Consider the following 21360-nt stretch of genomic DNA (forward strand, 5'->3'; position numbering starts at 1 on the left):
AGGGACTCGCCGGGATATCCTCCAGAAAATAAAAGCTAAGCTAGCTACTACTAAAACTAACTAAAAGATTGAAAATATAAAATGAATTGCAAGTTGAGTGTGTGTTGGAATGGATGGAGAGAGCCCTTTAAATATACCTCATTTTTGCCTGCAAACGGCTGGCAGGCCGTATTTGGCAGGCGGTTTGCATGGCAAGCTGTATTAAGGGGCCATTTGCTGGACCGTTTGGTAGGCCGTACCCCATACTGGCAGGCCGTATGGCAGGCCGTATTCGGTGCTGGTCAGCCTTGATTCACTGGATCGTAACTTGATTTCTTATCTTTCACCGTTTTTGCTCTAGAATCTTCGTTTTAGCTCTGTTTTACTTGATTCTTTTTGCATCGCCTTTGTAATTACTTAATCTACAAAATCAAACGAAAAAGCGATAATTTTGCCGACAAAGTTTTAGTCTTTATTGTTTTAGGGCTTAATTTAGGGGGTAAAAACGTGACTTTTTGCCCGATATCACTGACCAGGGCAGGCCAAACAGCTTTCTAAACGGCCTGCCACAATGGAAAACAGCCTGCCAAATGGGCTATGAAAACGGGCATAAAAACAGGCTACCAAAGCAAACGGGCCCTGTAAACGGCTTGCCAAATGGCGTGCCAGCCGTTTGCAGGCAAAATCTAAGTCTATTTAAAGGGCTTCTTCCATTAATTTTTACACATTCTCAATTTGTACTTCACTTTATATTTTCAAACTTTTTAGTTAGTTTTTAGTAGTAGCTAGCTTATCTTTTATTTTTCGAAGGATATACCGGCGAGTCCCTGCGATCTCGGGCAGATTTCTTCAGCATTTTCAAGTTTTTATCTGAAACGCTTGTCTTCTGTGTTAAACATGTATTGTTACCATTTATGTTTAATAATGCGTTTCGATATTACCATGTTAACTTAATTAATATGTATGTTATCATGATCTAAGTTTGGATTAGCGTAATTATGTTAAATTAGTACGGTTACTGTTGTTATGCTGAATTTGTGAGTGTGATAGATTTGTATGTTAGCATCTTAAGGATTGACCAACCTAGGTTGTGATCAGGACTTTTCCACATATATGAACTTAGCTACTTCATAGGATTAAGACCCCTGGTTATACTGTTTTTGAAGATTCTATGAACTCAGTATGGCCGGAGTTCCAGAGAGACATCTAATGCACTTTTAGGACACGAAACTTAGGAATTGAGACATGAATGACCTAGTATGCCTATTGATTGTTCCAAAGAGACCTCTTAGGAGCTGTTAAGATCTAGTTAGTGCCTTAACTATATGACCCAAACCTATTGCATGTTCTTGTTTGATTGTTGCCCTAGGATTAAGTCATATCAACTGTTTAGGTATGTTAGGTTTCTATCTGCTTTACTTTCAGTATATCAACCGTAATGCTGTATAAAGTTTGGATTAGTATGATATCATTACTATGATGAAATGGTTGTTAGTTTTCATTCAAGGTTTTGTCAACCTAACCAGACGAACTCCTTCCATTTGTGATCAGTGTTCAATCAACACAGCACGTTGTTATTCAGTTAACTAAACTGATAACGAGGGTTAGGATTAGACCTCAACTCACTAATAAACCTAGTGCTTTTTTGAGGATAACCTCCGAGGTATATTTACGTTTCAATTATACAACTAAGTGACATACTTTTCACTACTCAACGAGAACTCTGAGAGTCTAGGGATAAGTAGGTCTGTGTAATTGGCTCATCCAACCAGATCTACACCATTCCAATCATAGATTTAACATAAACATAATTACCTTTCCCTAACTCAAACTAATATCTTGGTCAACATTTCCCTGATCTGCATACTCAGGATATCCTTCCACTTTCTTTACTTTTCTGCAATTAGGACTATTAGCTTAAAACCAAATACTATCCTTTATCCAGGTAATTTAAACAAAGACAATTATCCAGTTGATCTTCAATTCGTTAAACCGGTCAAAAACACGACCCTAGGTTAACTTACACCTTGTACCATTAGAAAGTTAAAAAGGAAATTTAGGCCCTGTAAAATATAAATAATAAAACACTGTTTGCTACCTTGATCAGCTAACACTGATGCCCTACAGCCTAACAATACCGTATGAATAAAAACCGTTTCTTTCAGTCATATTAGTAAACCGCAATGCGACCGCAGAATTCACTGTCACCATTTTTTATCAAATTTAGTTTGACCACTTCCCGACATCTATAATTCACGAGAACTTTCTCAACACAGTTAGAATAGATGCCTCCTTCATACTCAATTGAGTTTTGGTCATAAAAACACTAATCTTGGTTAATCACGCTTAATTACATCTTAATGACAATTTAACCATGATTAGGCATAACACATAAGTGTTAATCAATAACTTGTGATCTTAAAACTTATCAATAAATTCTTAGAATGATCACCAAGTACCAACACACATAAGGTAATGTCACTAGAACACTAATTACAGTTAAAGATTACTTAGTGACAAATTAAGGCTAAATGAAGAACAATATTTTTAAGTATACCTAGTAAAGACTTATAATCCTAAAATACACTTAGATACATTTTGGATGGTCACCAAGTCCCAACTAGAGATTGCTCTTCTCTTGTACATGTGTTGGATATTAATGTGTGCTTACACATTAATCAAGCAATATGTTATATTGCAAGTAAGCTTGCTAAAGCTTAAACCATAGTGTTGTGTAAATATCCATATGATTGATTTTAGAATAACTATCTCTTGCTATATGTGAGTATTACTTGCTACTTGCTAATATGTTTGATACTCATAAATTTTCCAACTTGTTAACATGCTCTTAAACTTGCTATGTGTTATTAGTTAGAACACTAGGATTCAAATAACTAGTTTACTTCAATGAATTAAGTGTATAATGGTTCACAAACAATAATGGTCAATAATATATTTGGTCTTGTCTAAGTAACACATTGTGTAACATGTCCAAGTACAAGTTAACATTATTTTCTTTACACACTTAATGTTTAACTTAGAAAGACATCTTTCAATTCTTCTGTATTCAATCTTGAAATGAATATGATTTATGATTAATTGAAACTATGAAGTTAATGACATGTTGACTAGTCTTTAGGATTGACCCAAATGCATTAATGAACCTAACTAAGTCTTGACCAAACTGAGATTATCCAAAATGACAATCAAGATACTTCTCCAAGAATGTTGGGTTTACCACATTTGGAGTACTATGTCATTTTCACACAATAAGACCAAATCTCACACACTTAATGCATATAGTACTTGTATAGGATATTGGATTTCTTTTGCAGGTGCTAGATAAAGTAAAGATTTCAAAATATGGTGTTCAAATCTGAGTCAAACGGCTATACAACGGATACATATTTTGGACTAAGTCACGCACGGTCGAACCACGACCGGCCGTTCCAGTGACCGTGTGACAACGACTAGTTTTTGAATTCCACTATAAATAGCAAGCATTGGAGAGCATTTGAAGCTGACCCTTTTGCACATTTAAAAGGCATATTTCTAGAGATCACAAGGGCTTTAATTACTACTCAAATGTGATCAAGCAAGAGAAGATTATATGATTTTATAGATATAGAATTTGGTTATTGTAAACTTACTAATCAAATTTGTTTATCTTGTGAGTTTACTTAGTGTGATGTATGTCCTAGAATTGTCTTAGGATCATTATCACTAATTGTATGAGTCTTGTAACTTCAATTAGTAGAAGCATAGGCTAGCTTAGTGATCTACTTCCTTAAAGGGACTTAGGAAGTTGATTAATCTTATTTAAAGATTAATACTTGTTCAAGTTGAAGACAAGTTGAGCTAGGTTGGAGTTAGTCTTTCAAAGGCTTAGAAAGATTAGGTTTGTTGTCTACCAAAGAAGTTGAAGACTTGTAAATTGGATCTCCATCGGGTTTGGAGAAAAGTGCTTAGTGAAGCAAGAAATCCCGATTAGTGTAATCGGGGAGTGGATTAAGGTTGATTAGTTAACATCCACCCGAACCACTATAAATCCTTGTGTCTATGTTATTTACATTACTTTACTTGTCGTTTTGAACATAAACACCACACACATCAAGTTTGAGTTGAATTGGTTGATCATAGTTAATCAAATTTAGTGATCAATCGAAAAAGTGTTAAAAACGTATTAACTATTCACCCCCCCCCCCCCCTTCTAGTTACTTACACACATTCATTTATACAAAAGAGAATCATTTTGACATTAGAGTAGTGTTTAAACAGCAATCGGTTCTTTCCTTGCGGGGATAGGACTTATAACTACCACTTACCAAAAGAAGAGTCTTCTAGCCAACACTTCAAATCTTCTCTTTACCTTTACTACTAGCGCCAACTTCTCCTAAAACATAAAATAACTTAAAGGAGTAAGCATAAATCTTAGTGAATATATAAAAATGCAAATTGCTAAAACACTAATTAAAACATACAAACATAATCAAGTAGTAACACTTACTACATAGTATGTCATCGGATCAGAAGTCTAAACACAATTTGTGACAACCGCTCAAGGCTTATTGCCACCTAATCATACTAGCTTTAGCTAGTTAACTAAACATACTTAGGGATTAAATCCACATCCAAATCACATGTCATTACTTGTTAATTTCAAGTATATGACATATGACTCATTTACAAATTTATATACACACCTTGACAAGTAGTCTATCGCAATAAGAGTGCAAACAAGAGACAAGTTCCTTAGTAACCTATTACACATAGGACATACACATACACATTACAACCTAAACTCACCTACTAAACATACTCACAACTAATTTATGAATTATCCAAACACTCTACATTCCCTTACCCAATTTGTCACCTTAAATTTAATTAGAACACTTCCAATAATACACATACATAAATCACAATTCATTTTATAAAACAAAACATTACACATGTAATATCTTTCACACAACCAAAAAGTTTTGAATTATTAAATGAAGTACTACTAAGTTCATTCTTAGTAAATCATCATCCAATTTCTTTCCCCAAACTAAAGCTAGAGATGATTTAGCTCATTTTTACTAAATTAGGGTTGATGTTATAAAACACCAATTCTTAGCTTTGGATATGATTAATTCTTCAAGTAATAGCTTTAAAAAACTGATTACTAGTCATAACCCACCTAAATAGAAATAATCTTACAAAAGCCCTAAAATTCATGAATAATAAAATTAGGGTTTCATAAAAATTGATGAAGATGGAAGAATGGAAATGCTAGCAGAGATTAAGCCTTCTCCTTGTGCATTCTCTTCAATTGATAGGTAGATAAAATTTGAACTAAGATTTAACAAAGTCTTCTTTAATCTTCTTCTTCCTTTTTCTTTCTTTTCTCTCAAAATGAGTTATGTGAAGAAAATGACTGGTACCAGATCTGGAATCCCACTTATATCACGTAATTGCCAATAAATCCCCAAACTTAGCAAAATTAACAAAATAGTCCTTGTAGTTTCCAGGAATCCTACGCGGTGCGCTAGAATTTGCGAGGCGTGCTGCTTAGACAAAAAGTGGGATGTCACACTTTGTATGATTTCCATTTAATGTTCGTCGTTGTAATGTGATTTAATTCAAAGTAACTTTGTATGATGTTGCTCGTAGTTGAAATGTTTTAAGTAACTTTGTTAGGAATCGAAAATAACTTCGATTTTCAATTCATTTAATATAAAGTACAATAAAATATCAAAACTCGACATAATTAAATTAAAACACAATAAAATATTATAAAACGACATAATTAAACAAAAACACAATAAAAGTTTCTTCATCTTTGAAAACTAAATAAAGAAAAATGTGATTAGAATGCCAATCCACGGTTTCTTATATACCGTACCACTGATCGACGGTATGGAAATATGTAGCGGACAATTCTGGAACAGAATCAGCTTTAAAATACAGCACGTCAGTGTGTTCAAATGGTACATTTTCTTTCAAGAAATTATAACAAGTCCTCTAAACCAAGGTCGCGAGCGTCAATTTCTTCAAACGAAGCTTTCAAAGCACGCGTATAATCGTAAACTTTATTTTCATTATGGAATTTACTATCGTAATACACGTCGAATGAGACAATAATTTATAACATTTTAAGTGTGTTTGAGGTTAAAAAATGTTAGTAATAATTATGTGTTTGAGGATAAAAAAAAGGTACTAATGTTGTTTAAATAGAAAAGATCAGCTGATGAGTCATCCCAGAAAGTTTTTAGGGATGACATGTCGTCCCTAAATGTTTGGCGCGAAGATGTTAACTTTTTAGAGCCATTTTTTTGCCACAAAAAAATGATATTTTCTTTTGGAACGACTTTTGGGGACGACTAGTCGTCCCTAAAAGTTTGGCGCAAAAGTTTTGTAACACCCCGTTTTTCTAAACATGACGCTCGGGGCATCATACGGAGTCCAAGGACATGTGTTTGATCTTTTGGAAGTATTTACTTGACCACGTTGGACTTAGGATGATTTTAAAAGTGGAATTGAGTTGGAACTGGAATACCATCGCGTCAGGAGCAAGTGTATCGCGTCTGAGATCGTCGCGTAACGCGATAAAAGGTGTTCAAATGCGATAGCCTTAAAACTCCTTGACCTGATCAGTGTGTCGCATTTGAGTCAGTGTATCATGTACGGGGTTGTCGCGAAATGCGACAGGCAGTCGCGAAACGCGACAATTGTGCATGAAGTCCATTTTAGGCTCGTTTTTGGGTTTAAAATGGAGGTATTTGTGTCTTTTCACTTTAAAACCGGGTTATATGCTTGAGAACAGTTCCAAACCTTATCCCAATCTCATTTTTCACACACTCACCTCCTTCATCAAACCCTAGTGTGAAAAACTCATTTTAGTGAGAGAAAGCTCCATTTGGAGAAGAAGAAGAGTGTTTCGGGTGAAAGCTCAAGTGTTAAAGTTGGTCCATTCGTCAGCGACATCATTTTGGTGGTATTGGTAAGTCTCAACTCCAAATTTCATCTTTATGATTTGATATTCAAGTTAGAGTTTGGGTTCTAATTGTTGAGGAAACCCATCTAGACCTTAAATGGGTTATTTGTAGCAATTTATTGTTGTTGGTAGTGGGTTTTGGGTTGGTTGATGATTAGCCATGATTAGGGCTTTAATTTGAGTGTAATCACTAGTGTTAGTGATTATGTTGTTAAAACAACTCAAATAGGTGTTGTTGGAAACTTGATTTTGAATTGGGTCAAATTAAGAGTTGTAAGTTGATTTTGGTGAAGACAAGTGTTTAAAACTTGTGGTTTAGTTAAATTGTTGGAAACATTTTCACTAGTGTTAGTGATTATGGAAGCGTTGGAACCATTTTGGGTGTTTTGGATGACTAATTTTGAAATGGGTCAAAATTAGGATTTATGTGTCAATTTGGGCAAGATAGGTGATTAACACTTATGATTGGGTTTGATTGGTGTATTAGGACCATTATCACTTGTGTTAGTGATTATTGGTTAGTTTGGGCGCGGTTTGTGCTTAGAAGTGCATTTGGGTCGAAATTGCACTATGTGTCAATTTGGGTTGATTTGTAAATCTACCCTAATTGTGTTGTTTGTTATGTGATTAATGGAATAGGTACATTCCATTGGCGATTGCGGATTATTCGGTTGCATCCATCAAGATTTCAAGGTGAGTGTAAATGTATTATATGCGTATGTATGCATAGGATGGGTGCGGGTTGGTAGAGTGATCCTTGCTCGGATTCACTCTACATGTGATGGGAGAATGGATTCTTGGAGTTTGAGTCCATGTTGTACGCTTATGCGTTTTGGGTTATCACCCTTGGGGTAGTGAAGTGAATCTTTGGAGTATACGGATTCACGTTGGCCTGTCAGGCCAACCCCGTCGTTGTTGATGATGTTGAGGAGATGAATCTCGGGTAGTGCGGATTCGTGATGACTCGAGTAGTTCGGCCATCTTATTGATGAGGTGGTGAATCTCGGGTAGTGCGAATTCACTAAGGCACGGTTAGTTCGGCCAACCTCGGTTCTTGAAGCGGTGAAGGAAGTGAATCTCGGGTAGTGCGAATTCACTAAGGCTCGGGTAGCTCAGCCAACCTTCATATGTATGAGGTTAAGGGGTTAACCTTGGTGTCTTTGTTATATTTGGTATATCCGTGTATATACTTATTACATGTTGTAGCTAATATTGCGGATTTGACTTTGTGGTACGTTAGGTATATCTTGCTAGTTATACTTGGATTGCGGTTTGCAAGGTGGCGCCTTGGGTAAGCATGGGGACTAGTGCTTGCAGGTTGCTTTAGAAAATTGTACTTTAGACTTTTGATTTGGATTGGGTAGCGTTCCCAATCACCATGCTCGGTTTTGTTAAAAAGTAAAATAGTCGGGTCAAGGATTACCTTTTGGTTATGTCAAACGGGTCGTGGGTTGTATGCCCGTTTTTTATTTCAACTTATGTCATGTATGTTTTTAAGTTGACTAAACTTACTATTGTAATGAAGTTGTTTTTGGAAATATAATTGGGACCTAATTGTTAATAATATTAATGTATTAAAAAGAAAAAATTTTATGGGACGGAATACGATGGGTTGGGTCATTTCAAGTGGTATCAGAGCATGGTCTAAAGGATTTAGGCGACTTGAGATAGGTGCCTAGACTTAGACTTTTGTGTGTGCTTGTTTGTTGCGGGACTTGCAGGTGAACGGGTCGGACTGGGATTTGGTTAGTGCCTTAGTGTGTAGGTGAACTAACTAGGATTGTGGCTTGTATGGTGATATTATTTTTGTGTGTATCTATATCGCGTTGCGTTTGTGAATATCATTGAGTGAGATAGTCATTGTACTAATGAGTTGATACGGCGTGTGCACGTAATAATGACTAGCTACCATTGTTACGAGTACAAATCGTGTCTAATAAGTGATGTACGATGAATATTGAGCAAGATGGGGTGGTGTTGTGCGTGTGGTTTTATACGTTTATGATCTAATCGCTTTGCATTCTTTACAATGTCGACGAGAAACGGGATCGAGATAAACGGCGATGAGTTTAACATTAGAGTTGCGACCGCCGTGGCGGAGCAAATGGGTGCGTTACGAGAAGAAATGGATAGGAAGTATTCCGAATTTCGGAGTAGTGGTGAAATGGAGCGTTGTCTTAAGAGCTTCATGATGACTAAACCTCTGATGTATGACGGAAAACCGAATCCTTTGATAAGTACAACATGGATCTCGGATGTCGAAGGGTGTTTTCGTACTATGCAAAAATGCCCTCCCGAGTAGAGGACAAGACTCGCTACTATCTAGTTGCGGGAAGGTCAAAGGATTGGTTGGAAGATAAAATTGATATTGTTGGTGGTGAATCGTTTATGAGGTTATCGTGGGACGATTTTAAGAAGGAATTCTTCGAGGAATTCCGGATGCAAGCCGATTTGTCGGATTTGCGTGATGAGTTGCGAAATTTTCGACAAGGATCTATGGACTTGAATACTCTCAAGACGACCTTTATGGCAAAAGCTCGATTTACCGGAGTATATTTGGAATGATCATGCGTTGATGGGGGATTTCTATCGAATTTTGAATGATGACTTGCGGAACAAAATTAGCTGGGGTCAAGTGAAGTCGTTTGCGGAGTTATTCGCGGTGGCTAGGGGTTTCGAATCGCATTCGCAATCGATGGTTAGTGAACCTTCAAGTAAGAGAAAGGTTGATTCGTATGGTGCTCCAAGTAAGAAAACTAAGGGTGCAAGTGCGAGTACGGGTAATGTGGGGAAAGGCATGATGGATTCTCCTGCACCCAGATGTTTCATTTGTGGTGTTAGGGGCCACAAGTTATGGGAGTGCACAATGTCGAGAAGTGATGACGGAATGTGCTACTATTGTCATAAAGAGGGACATCGAAAGCCGGATTGTCCCGAGTTGGCGGCGGTGAATGCCGCGAGGAGACATTAAGGTACTTTTCATTTTAATAAATATGACCTTAGTTATTTATTGTGTACTAAAGATTTCGGGTTTGTTAAATGCATTGTGTTGTGCACATTATTGTTATGGGTGATATCCCTAATGGGATTTCCCTACGGTGGCGTTTGGATTGACGGGCGAAGGGCGTAAGACTTGGTGCAACCAAGCATTCCTTTGTGTTAGGAAATGTTTCTACTAAGCCATGGGAATGGGCTTTGGTGTTCGGTTGTTAAGCGCGTGTTCGCTTTTGTGTTGAGGATGGTGGAACCATGAGGTTCATCGGGTGGATGGAACCCTAGAGATCGAGTGTTTGATCTCAATGTATGTTGGTAATAGAGTCTACGGGACGTAATGTTAGGTGCCTTTTTCATACCTGCTAGCGTGGTATTCGACTCCGATGGTGTTGCGGTCACATTGAATTTAGGGTACCAGTGAGAAACCCTTAGGTGTTTGAGTGACGGTGTAAAAGTTACAAGTAATAGCAACCCGGTGATTGCTAGAGTTATACTTGTACGGTTTGGTAAGTACTTCGGTTGAAGTAGTGAAGGATAATCTGAAATCCTTCGTGTGCTCAGGGATGGAGCAAAGTGTTGTGATGTGTATATCATGGAATACAAGACGGATGGATCTTGTCTTTCTTTAGCATGTTGGTTGTATGAGTCTCGGTGAGACGGAGACGGGCTCGGCGATTGACTAAGTCAACAATGAGTGGATAGTGGTTTCGCGGGATACTTTTATCTCGATGATGCGGTTACGGAAAGGAGTTCTAAGTGGGGGAGTTTGTACTCTCGCACGAAGATGTTCTAGTGTGTTGATATTGGGTGACGCTCGTATAGATTCGAGGCTAGCGTTGAGACATACGTTGGTCGATTGTGGTAAAAAGTACAGTTTGGAATAAATTGTACTTATGGTTTTGGATTTAAATTACCACCAAGATGGTAATGTGGTGAATCTCTTTGGGGAATAAATGGACGTGTTTGATGAGCAAGGTGTGATCCCCGGTTTAGGAATGTGCATGTCGGATTCTCTTCTAGAGAATTATTGTTTTGTGCCTATGTACGATATAGGTGGTTCTTGCTCGATTGTGATGTCGTGGTGTACGCGTACGTATGATGCGTGTACAAAGATTCCAAGTGGGTGAAATGTTCCTAAGTATGTGTATATACTTGTTGCTTGGGGTGGATGGTTAGTGTATTCCGTTAGGATTCACTATGGTGTAGCAGGGCGCGATGTTACACTGCTCGTTGAGATCGAGGCCAAAATAGCGTGTGTAGGTTAGTGATTATCCGTCAGGATTCACTATGGTGTGTGCAGTGCGCGATGCCACACTACTCATTGATTGAGGCCAAAAGAGTGTGTGTGATTGGTGGGTTATGGCCATTGATTCAGTCCGCTAACTTCAACTTGGGAGTAGTGTTATATCGGCATGGTATAACGTTATCGGGAAATGCGAGTACCAGTAGGGAATGGGAGTACCATTCTTTGCGTTGTGATTTGGGACGTGAATATCGGGTTGTTCGTATTCATAATATTTCGGGTAGTACGATTTTCCCTGTTGGTTGGACTCATAGTTTGAGGTAGTGAATGTCGGGTAGTTCGAATTCACTAAGGCTCGGTTTGCACGGCCATCCTCGGTTATACTATGTGGTGGAGGTAGTGAATATCGGTTTGCGCGTATTCACAATGACTCGGGTTGTGCGGTCATTTCGTTGTAGGAAATATGGATTGGGTTGGTGAATTTCGGGTTGTTGCGAATTCACTAAGGTTCAGGTTGTTTTGACCATCCTCCATATATGTTTAGGCTCAGGTTGTTTCGGCCATTTTGGTGTGAATTGTGATGCAATAGTCGTGTTTTGCTCACGTGTTTGCGGTAGTTGCGTATTAGCCGTGTTTGCGCACTACAAGGGATGTTAAGTGGTAAGTGTTATCCGTAAGGATTCGCTTTTATTCGGTCTTCATCGGTTAGATGGTTGACCTTATTTTTTTTGGGTGTGTGGTTGCTACTAGTAATGTACTTGGTATAGGTACACTAGGAGTTGATATCTCGGTTCGAGATTGGATGAGTTTTCCCGATGTGAGGGATTGAGCAGGTTCTTGTGCTCAGATTTGTGGGTTCGATAAATCGCGGGTGAAGATTTAGTTGTTAAAGGTGACTCTTTGAGAAGAATCGCCTAGAGGAGTTAGAAGAATACATAGTGATTCTGCGTATTCTAAGTGATCGTTATAGACTTCGGATGTTGTGTGTGTTGCATGACTCGGAATGCGTGCAAGTGCGTATTTAGTTAATGGAATAATCTTAGAGATTACGAGAAATGTGGTGGAAATCGGATTGGAACGTTTGTTTAAGGAACGTAGAGTGTAGGTCCGGGCGGTTAAGTGACTAGGATCACGGGGACGTGATCTTTTGGAAGTATTTACTTGACCACGTTGGACTTGGGATGATTTTAAAAGTGGAATTGAGTGGGAACTGGAAAACCTTCGCGTCAGGAGCAAGTGTATCGCGTCTGGGATTGTCGCGTAACGCGACAAAAGGTGTTCAAACGCGATAGCCTTAAAACTCCTTGACCTGATTAGTGTGTCGCGTTTGAGTCAGTGTATCACGTATGGGGTTGTCACCAAACGCGACAGGCAGTCGCAAAACGCAACAATTGTACATGAAGTCCATTTTAGGCTCGTTTTTGGGTTTAAAATGGGGGTATTTGTGTCTTTTCACTTTAAAACCGGGTTATATGCTTGAGATCAGTTCCAAACCTTATCCCAATCTCATTTTTCACACACTTCACCTCCTTCATCAAATCCTAGTGTGAGACACCCATTATAGTGAGAGAAAGCTCCATTTAGAGATGAAGAAGAGTGTTTCGGGTGAAAGCTCAAGTGTTAAAGTTATTCCACTCGTCAACGGCATCATTTTGGTGGTATTGGTAAGTCTCAACTCCGAATTTCATCTTTATAATTTGATATTCAAGTTAGGGTTTGGATTCTAATTGTTGAGGAAACCCATCTAGACCACAAATGGGTTATTTGTAGCAAGTTATTGTTGTTGTTGGTGGGTTTTGGGTTGCTTGATGATTTAGCCATGATTAGGGCTATAATTTGAGTGTAATCACTAGTGTTAGTGATTATGTTGTTAAAAGAACCCAAATGGGTGTTGTTGGAAACTTGATTTTGAATTGGGTCAAATTAAGAGTTGTAAGTTGATTTTGGTGAAGACAAGTGTTTAAAACTTGTGGTTTAATTAAGTTGGCATTGTTGGAACCATTTTTACTAGTGTTAGCGATTATGGAAGCGTTGGAACCATTTTGGGTGTTTTGGTTGACTAATTTTGAAATGGGTCAAAATTAGGGTTTATGTGTCAATTTGGGCAAGATAGGTGTTTAACACTTATGATTGGGTTTGATTGGTGTATTAGGACCATTCTCGCTTGTGTTGGTGATTATTGGTTAGTGTGGACGCGGTTTTTGCTTGGAAGTACAATTGGGTCGAAATTGCACTAGGTGTCAATTTGGGTTGATTTGTAAATCCACCCTAATTGTGTTGTTTCTTATGTGATTAATGGAATAGGTACATTCCATTGGCGATTGCGGATTATTCGGTCGCATCCATCAATATTTCAAGGTGAGTGTAAATGTATTATATGCGTATGTATGCATAGGATGGGTGCGGGTTGGTAGAGTGATCCTTGTTCGGATTCACTCTACATGTGATGGGAGAATGGATTCTTGGAGTTTGAGTCCATGTTGTACGCTTATGCGTTTTGGGTTATCACCCTTGGGGTAGTGAATCTTTGAAGTATACGGATTCACGTTGGCATGTCGGGCCAACCCCGTCGTTGTTGATGATGTTGAGGAGATGAATCTCGGGTAGTGCGGATTCGTGATGACTCGGGTAGTTCGGTCATCTTAGTGATGAGGTGGTGAATCTCGGGTAGTGCGAATTCACTAAGGCACGGGTAGTTCGGCCAACCTCGGTTGTTGAAGCGATGAAGGAAGTGAATCTCGGGTAGTGCGAATTCACTAAGGCTCGGGTAGTTCGGCCAACCTTCATATGTATGAGGTAAAGGGGTTAACCTTGGTGTCTTTGTTATATTTGGTATATGCGTGTATATACTTATTACATGTTGTAGCTAATATTGCGGATTTGACTTGGTGGTACGTTAGGTATAGCTTGCTGGTTATACTTGGATTGCGGTTCGCAAGGTGGCGACTTGTGTAAGCATGGGGACTAGTGCTTACGGGTTGCTTTAGAAGATTGTACTTTAGACTTTTGATTACGATTAGGTAGCGTTCCCAATTACCATGCTCGGCTTTATAAAATTGTCGGGTCAAGGATTACCTTTTGGTTATGTCAAACGGGTCGTGGGTTGTATGCCCGTTTTGTATTTCAACTTATGGCATGTATGTTTTTAAGTTGACTAAACTTACTATTGTAATGAAGTTGTTTTTGAAAACATAATTGGGACCTAAATGTTAATAATATTAATGTATTAAAAAGAAAAAAAATTATGGGCCGGAATACGACGGGTTGGGTCGTTTCAAGTTTTTCTTTTTTGGAGCCAATTTTTGTGAACGAAAAATGAATAAAAAATGGTATTTTCTTTCGAGACCTCATGTCGTCCCAAATTGTCATCCGGAAAAAAATGGTCAAACTTTGCAGAAAAAGTTGTCTCAGTTTTGTCGTTTAGTTTACGTTTGGGGACGACCTCATGTCATCCTAAAAGTGTGACCCCTGTTTTGCGTTTTTGTGTAGTGATTGTTATCTGGGACACGTAATCTTGACTCATCTCGGACCCGAGATGGGGGCACGACAGTTTAGTAGACTTTTCGAGATTAGATTTTGTGGTCCCTAATGGTACTTTTTTTTTCTTGTAGTGTGGTGCGGATGTTGCTCCCATTTCTTGCAAGAAGATGAATGTGGCCAAGTCTAAGGATTCAGTCGGTGTTAGTGTGGATAAAAAGGTGGCTTCTTCGCCGTCATTTGATTCTGCCATGGCTTCTCCATATTAAATGTGTAAATATGAAACTTTTTAATTATAAAGCAATCATTAATTGACTCGTCGAAAACTGTACGCATTTATCTATTTTACCGTTAAATTCAAACAGATGAAGTATGAATTTAGATTTATTGAGAAATAAAACTGTTTTTTTTTTTTTTTTTTTTAACACTTGTACATTGATGATGATATATTAGCTCGATCAAGATATGCTACCGAGTGCATTAGCTTTCTCCCTAAGCAAAAACTTTTGCACCTTCCCGGTTGAGGTTCTCGGCAACTCGTCAAAAACAACGGTCTTAGGTGCCATATAACGTGGCATCCGTTCACGACAATAGTCAATAAGATCTTCACTTTTCAGACTAAAACCATCCCTTAACTTCACAAACGCGCACGGTGTTTGACCCCAGTGGTTATCAGGTCGTGCCACTACAGCGACCTCAAGAACCGCTGGGTGACTATAGATTACAGTTTCAACCTCAACCGTACTTATATTTTCCCCGCCCGAAATGATAATATCTTTCGAACGATCCTTAACTTCGATATACCCATCCAAATGTTTCACCGCTAAATCACCACTCCTAAACCATCCTCCCGAAAACGCCTCTTTTGTTGATTTTCTGTCCTTATAGTACCCATTCATGACCGTATTCCCTTTAAACATGATCTCCCCGATTGATTTCCCATTATGTTCGACACTCTCCATAGTTACCGGATCTTTCACATCCACACCTTCCAACCCGAGATGTCTCACTCCTTGTCTCGTTTTCAACTTTAATCGTTCTTCGACCGGCAACAAATCCCATTCAGGCTTCCAAGCACACAAAGTCCCTGGCCCGTATGTTTCGGTAAGCCCATACAAATGTGACACATTGAACCCTAACTCCTCCATCTTCGAAAGAATTAACGGAGGTGGTGGGGCACCACCCGTCATGATCTCGACCTTATGAGGAAGCGGTTTACGATCAGGAAAATTTACAAGCATGTTTAAAACTGTAGGAGCACCACTCATATGTGTCACCTTATGTTGAGCTATATTATCAAACACATCTTTTGGATCACATCTTCGAATGCATACATTCGTACCCCCGATTGCAGCTAGGCCCCACGCGAGGCACCATCCGTTGCAGTGAAACATAGGAACGGACCAAAGGTACGTTGTCATGGGGCCCATTCCGTGCATGAATATAGAAGCGATCGAGTTCAAATACGCGCCACGATGATTATAAACCACTCCTTTTGGGCTTGATGTCGTGCCCGAAGTATAATTTAAACTAATCGGGTCCCACTCATCGTTCGGTCTGACTACAGAAAATTTATCAACCCCACCTTCGATGACGCTTTCGTATTCATAAGCAGTGGTGGCTAGATCAGAGAGTGGTATATTGAGGCCATCTTCTGTGATGATAACAAGGAGAGGGGGTTTTTGGTGAGTGGTTTTAAGAAGATCGATTGCGGGTAAAACGATATCGAGAAACTGATGATCAACGAACAGGATTTTAGTTTCGGAATGGGTTAAAAGTGTGGCAATCATGGTGGAATTATGGCGGGTGTTTAAAGTGCAGAGGATGGCTCCAGCCATTGGAACGGCAAAATGAAGTTCTTGCATTGCCGGAATATTTGGTGCTAGAGTCGCTACCTGCATATCATCATTGATATATGTCAAACAAAGATTTAAAGAACACTTGTTGATCGTTGAAATAAGTTCAGCATTAATGGATTCCTGAAAGCTGTACAGATATGGACATATGGTGTATCTTAATTTACCTAAAAATTACTAGCATGAACAGGGTCGGTCCTGAGAATTTAAAGGCCTAGAGCGAGATGAAAAAAAAGGGCCCCTAGGCCCTAACAAACAAATTAATCTCCTTAAAAAAAAGACAACTAACGTCATCACAATAAACATATCACAATAAACATAAAGAATATAAATTTAGAATTGCATACCTTAAAGCTAACAACAACAATACTGTCTATCTTAATAATCTTATATTTTATCATAAAAAGAATTGCAACATACAAATCAATAACTAAAAAAAAAAAAACTTATTATTACTATTACTTTATTCTATATTACAATTAAAAATCAAAATTTTGATCACATGACGCATGGTACTCCACTACTCCGTATATGAGTCGGTTTTAATTTAATTCGTCATCACAAAGTTATATTCAGGGCCTAACGTTATCAGTCATCAAATATTCACATGGTTATAGCACTTCCTAAAGATCTATAATCTATTAGACCATTTGTAATGGTAAATGGTTGATGGTGTAGGTTTTTTTTTTTTTTTTTTTTCAGGTTTTTGATGATTTGGCAATGTGGGTTTTTTTTTGTGAAGTAATGGTGGTGTAAGTTAGAGAGATTGTGATAATGTGTTAAAAATAGGAGTAAAGTAAGATATTAAAATAATATTTAAAAATAATATAAAATTATTAAATTTAAACCCGCACCCGTGGCTTTTGGTGTGGGATTCCAACGCAGCCTCACTTTCTTTCCTTGAAGCCACGGTGCAGTAGGCCAATTTTGTGGCGTGGGATACTTGCCACGTATGAAACCACGGGGTGGGTTGAACCCTACTAGGAATGGTCTTATCAACTTTATATATAAAATACTTATTCATGATTCATGTATTGTATTGTATTAATAATTGATGATTACTGAAATTAAAATAATAAATAGAAGAACTTGCGGGCATAGCCCAATGGTTCTCCCCGTATACTTTGTGTCAGGAGATAGGGAGAGGTCATGGGTTCGTTCCTTAGGGATGACATGATTTTCTTTAAACCAATTGAACACCAATAATGGTGGTATATATTGACCATATAGGGAGGTTTTACCGGATTCGTTCACGGACCCCTACCCGGAACCACTGCCCGAATGGATGTGTTCCCGGGTACCGTCGATCAGGTTCGGGTTTCCGCCTGAACGTGTGTGTTACGTGCAAATGATGAGGGTCGTTGAAAGAAATGATCTACTGATGCCAAAAAAATCGCCGTTAAAAAAAAAAAATTAGAAGAACAAAAAAAGTTTACCTATTGAATAGCGATTACTGAACCCTTAGTTGCATTTCCCTGTTTTTTTGGACATTTGAAAAGTGGGCTCGAGAAAATGGGCTTGAAAAAAAAAAGTCCTAAAATTACATAAACTAATATCCAAATTATAAATTTTTGAGTCCTTGATAAATTGGGCCCTGATCAAGTGATCATCTTGATCCCCTTGTGGGTCGGCCCTGTGTATCAAGTATTTAATTAATATAAGTCAACATGCTAGAATATATTTCATGTTTACGACATTTAAAAAATGAATTCGTTGTTGTTTGAGTAAATATAGTCCACAGTTCGAAAAAGTAACATAAATTACTCAATTTAACACTAAAAGTAATCCCTAATTTGCTTAAGCTTGAAAAAGATTACGATTTTTAATTTGGTATAGAAAAGAACTACGATTTAAAAAAAAGTGTAAAATTAGGGAAATCATCGTCAAATTCCTTAACAATCGTTAGTTTAAAATACGCGGTTAATCCCTGAAATTTCTTAAAAATTGCACCCATCGTCCTCTTCATCATTTTCATTATCATTCCCAAACAAGCATATACTAAACAAGCATCAAGATTAAATAGAAATACCAAACAAGTATATACCAAACAAACGGCAGATCTAAACAACCGAACAAGCAGCAGATCAGCAGATCTAAACAAACAAAACCCGTGCTTTAAAAACGAATTAGAAAATCTAAACACCAATTAGCAACAGCGCGGCAGATCGAATTTTCTTGACAATCAAAGTTTCAGACCTAAAAACGAATTAGCAAATCTAAACAAGCCAACCTCGAATTAGCAAAACCCTTTTTATAATTTTGTTGACTTTTTTGGAGTATTAAAGATCAAGATCGAATTAAGAAAATATTATGTGGAAAGGTTGAGAATCATTTAGTGATAATATCCTCAAAATACAGACCCTAACTCTTCTTATTCACCGAGTTATTAATTTTTCTCGTTTTAAAAACAATCCTCACTGAAATCGATTGGTTTCCTCGATTTGAAATGTTTTGGGGAAAACTAACATTGGAGACATGTTTATCGTTATCATGTGCTACTATCATATTGCTCTATTATTTGAGTCAACAGCAAGTGTCGATTTATTGGCGTCTTGACTGCCGTTTAGACCCTAAATTGAATTTCATGCAGGATTTAAAACCTCATAGAAATTTGATTTACCATTTTCATGGCGTCTAATGTTTTATTTTTTTATTTTTACTTATTTTTTTTCTTTTTTAACTTTTTTTCCAACTTAAAGGTCGGAGGTCCTCTTGGAAGCAATCTCTTTATCCGTCGAATATTGAGAGGGATGACTCTCTACTCTTGAAGTGTTTCACTCTGGGTGGTGAAATGACTCCTCTTTATTCTCAGATAGGAGAAGGATTCTCTACATCTCTTCATAATTTATTGTTCAGTATTTTATTTTGAAGTGCTCTAATTAATTGTCTATTTTTATATGTTTTTTCTGTATGTGAATATGATTAAAGGAGAAATAAATGATAAAAAAAAACTGAAAAATAAATAAAAAATATAATCTTTTTATAATATTTTGTAAAACTGCGTATTTTTAATTTTATTTGATAACAATTAATATGATGGAACCGAGTATATGTCGAGAGGCTGGAGCTTTTTAAGAACAGGACAATTTTTTGTCATTTAGACATTTACTGTTTGGCTGCTTGCCTGTTTGGATAAGTTTAAGGTACACCTGGCATCTAATTATTAGAGTTTGTTGCAACACAACTTTTTTTTTTTTTATTCACACACAATTAAAAATGTTTTTATGTGTTATACTGTATAATATTATAAAGTATTTTTGATTATGTATAGATAAAAAAGTAATCGTGTACGGATGAATCCCTTTTGATATACATTCACACAAATATTAAAAAGTGTGATTTAAATTCTTTAAATGCAATATAGATCTTATGATTGTTGGTTTTAGGCATTTGTAGCGTTGTTTTAAATTACCTACTAGTTTTTAGAATCAGGAGCTTTTTATCTTGATTTATAATTTTAGTTCGGTATTAGTCGTGTTTGTATATTTAAATAAGTTTTCATCTTTTAGATGAAATCCTTTTTTATTTATAGAACTTATACCTTTTTTCAAAAAAAAAAAAAAAAAAAAAAAAAAAAAAAAAAACTAGTAATAAATTAATGTTAACGTATATCTAAAAGACATGCTAAACAGAGCATGATAAAATTATCACTTTTCGCCGAATTTCACAAAATATTATCCTACTTCCAGAAAGTAATTTTATCAATAAACTCATACTACACATTTCTACAAAACTGATTCAAACAGTAGATAAGAGTAAAAATGCTTACACCAGTAGAAGTGATGACGGAATTCTATAATGTCTGAAACTTTTAAGGTGAAAATGTAATAAATGAAAGTGTTTAATTCTGGGTTTAATATTAAAAAGGGCTCAGGATTCTATTCTGTTTTTAAACAAAAGAAAAGATCAAAATCAAAAAGAAAAAGGTTTCAGGATGTGCATAGATACATTGGATAGAAATGTTTGATTGTATTATGGATTATTAATTATTATTATTATTAAATGCAAATTAGCCATGAATTCTTAAGAAGAAAAAAGACAAAAAAAAAAAAAAATAATAATAAAAACGTACCACATCACCACGAGAAATCCCCAATTTAGTTAAAGCAGAAGCCAGTTTAAGACACCTTGTATGTGTTTGTTCCCAAGTATACTTGACCGAACCGTAAATTACAGATGTCTGGTCTCTATAAACATCTGCCGATCTTTCTAAAAAGCTAATTGGCGTCAAAGGAACGTAGTTAGCAGAGCACCGTACAAGTCCTTCAATCGATCGCCATGTTCCCCGTTGCGGACCCTCGATCGGTGGCGTGTCAGCTATTTGAGACGATTGAGTGTATTGACGATGAGTTTGAAGTCGATTTGTAGTAGTCAAAGGTCGGATGAGCCATGGGTTTGACTTTCTGATTATTTTGTTCATGTTTTGAGCTTGAGGAAGGAGAGAGGGAGTTTATGATGTTAGGCAGTTTATGGAGTGTAACGACTTTCATTTGCTACTAATTTATTCAACTATTTCTACTGAATCGTACATAATATTTCTTCTTTCCTAATTTTTTTTAAGGGCGGTCAAGCGCTATTGACAGCGTTCCAATGACATGTTGGAACCGATCCACACGATGTCGAATCATTACAATCTTATCACCACCCCGGCGTATCAATACAGAATCGTGTGTCATAGAACCTCCCAGGGTGAAGCTCAAACGCATAGACAATCAAAATTTCTGAGACTCATGAAATGAATTGGTAACCATAAGAGAAATACATTTATAGTTACCATTCAAAGTCGTCACTAAATCTGTCATTATATGATATTAGTGACGAAAAAATAATTG

The 21360-nt window shown here is 37.2% G+C and overlaps 1 protein-coding gene across 1 annotated transcript; it reads right to left on the reverse strand.

The window, feature by feature from the left end:
- Positions 1-15075: 15075 nt before the first annotated feature.
- Positions 15076-21036, reverse strand: LOC139846990 (butanoate--CoA ligase AAE1-like). The gene is made up of 2 exons (XM_071836587.1): positions 20601-21036; positions 15076-16567 (listed from the first exon to the last, which is right to left on the reverse strand). Exons 1-2 carry the CDS (start codon positions 20946-20948, stop codon positions 15131-15133), a joined length of 1785 nt encoding a protein of 594 aa, XP_071692688.1. The 5' UTR covers positions 20949-21036; the 3' UTR covers positions 15076-15130.
- Between the last annotated feature and the right edge of the window lie 324 nt (positions 21037-21360).

The sequence above is a fragment of the Rutidosis leptorrhynchoides genome, chromosome 5 (assembly GCF_046630445.1).
Source record: "Rutidosis leptorrhynchoides isolate AG116_Rl617_1_P2 chromosome 5, CSIRO_AGI_Rlap_v1, whole genome shotgun sequence".
NCBI lineage: Eukaryota > Viridiplantae > Streptophyta > Magnoliopsida > Asterales > Asteraceae > Rutidosis > Rutidosis leptorrhynchoides.

Bases quoted from the DNA above. Each gene is read 5' to 3' on its own strand.
- LOC139846990 (XM_071836587.1), bottom strand. From the start codon at position 20,948: ATGAACAAAATAATCAGAAAGTCAAACCCATGGCTCATCCGACCTTTG. The intron at 16,568-20,600 runs GTACGTTTTTAT...GATGATATGCAG, and splicing joins GGATTTCTCGTGGTGATGTG to GTAGCGACTCTAGCACCAAA.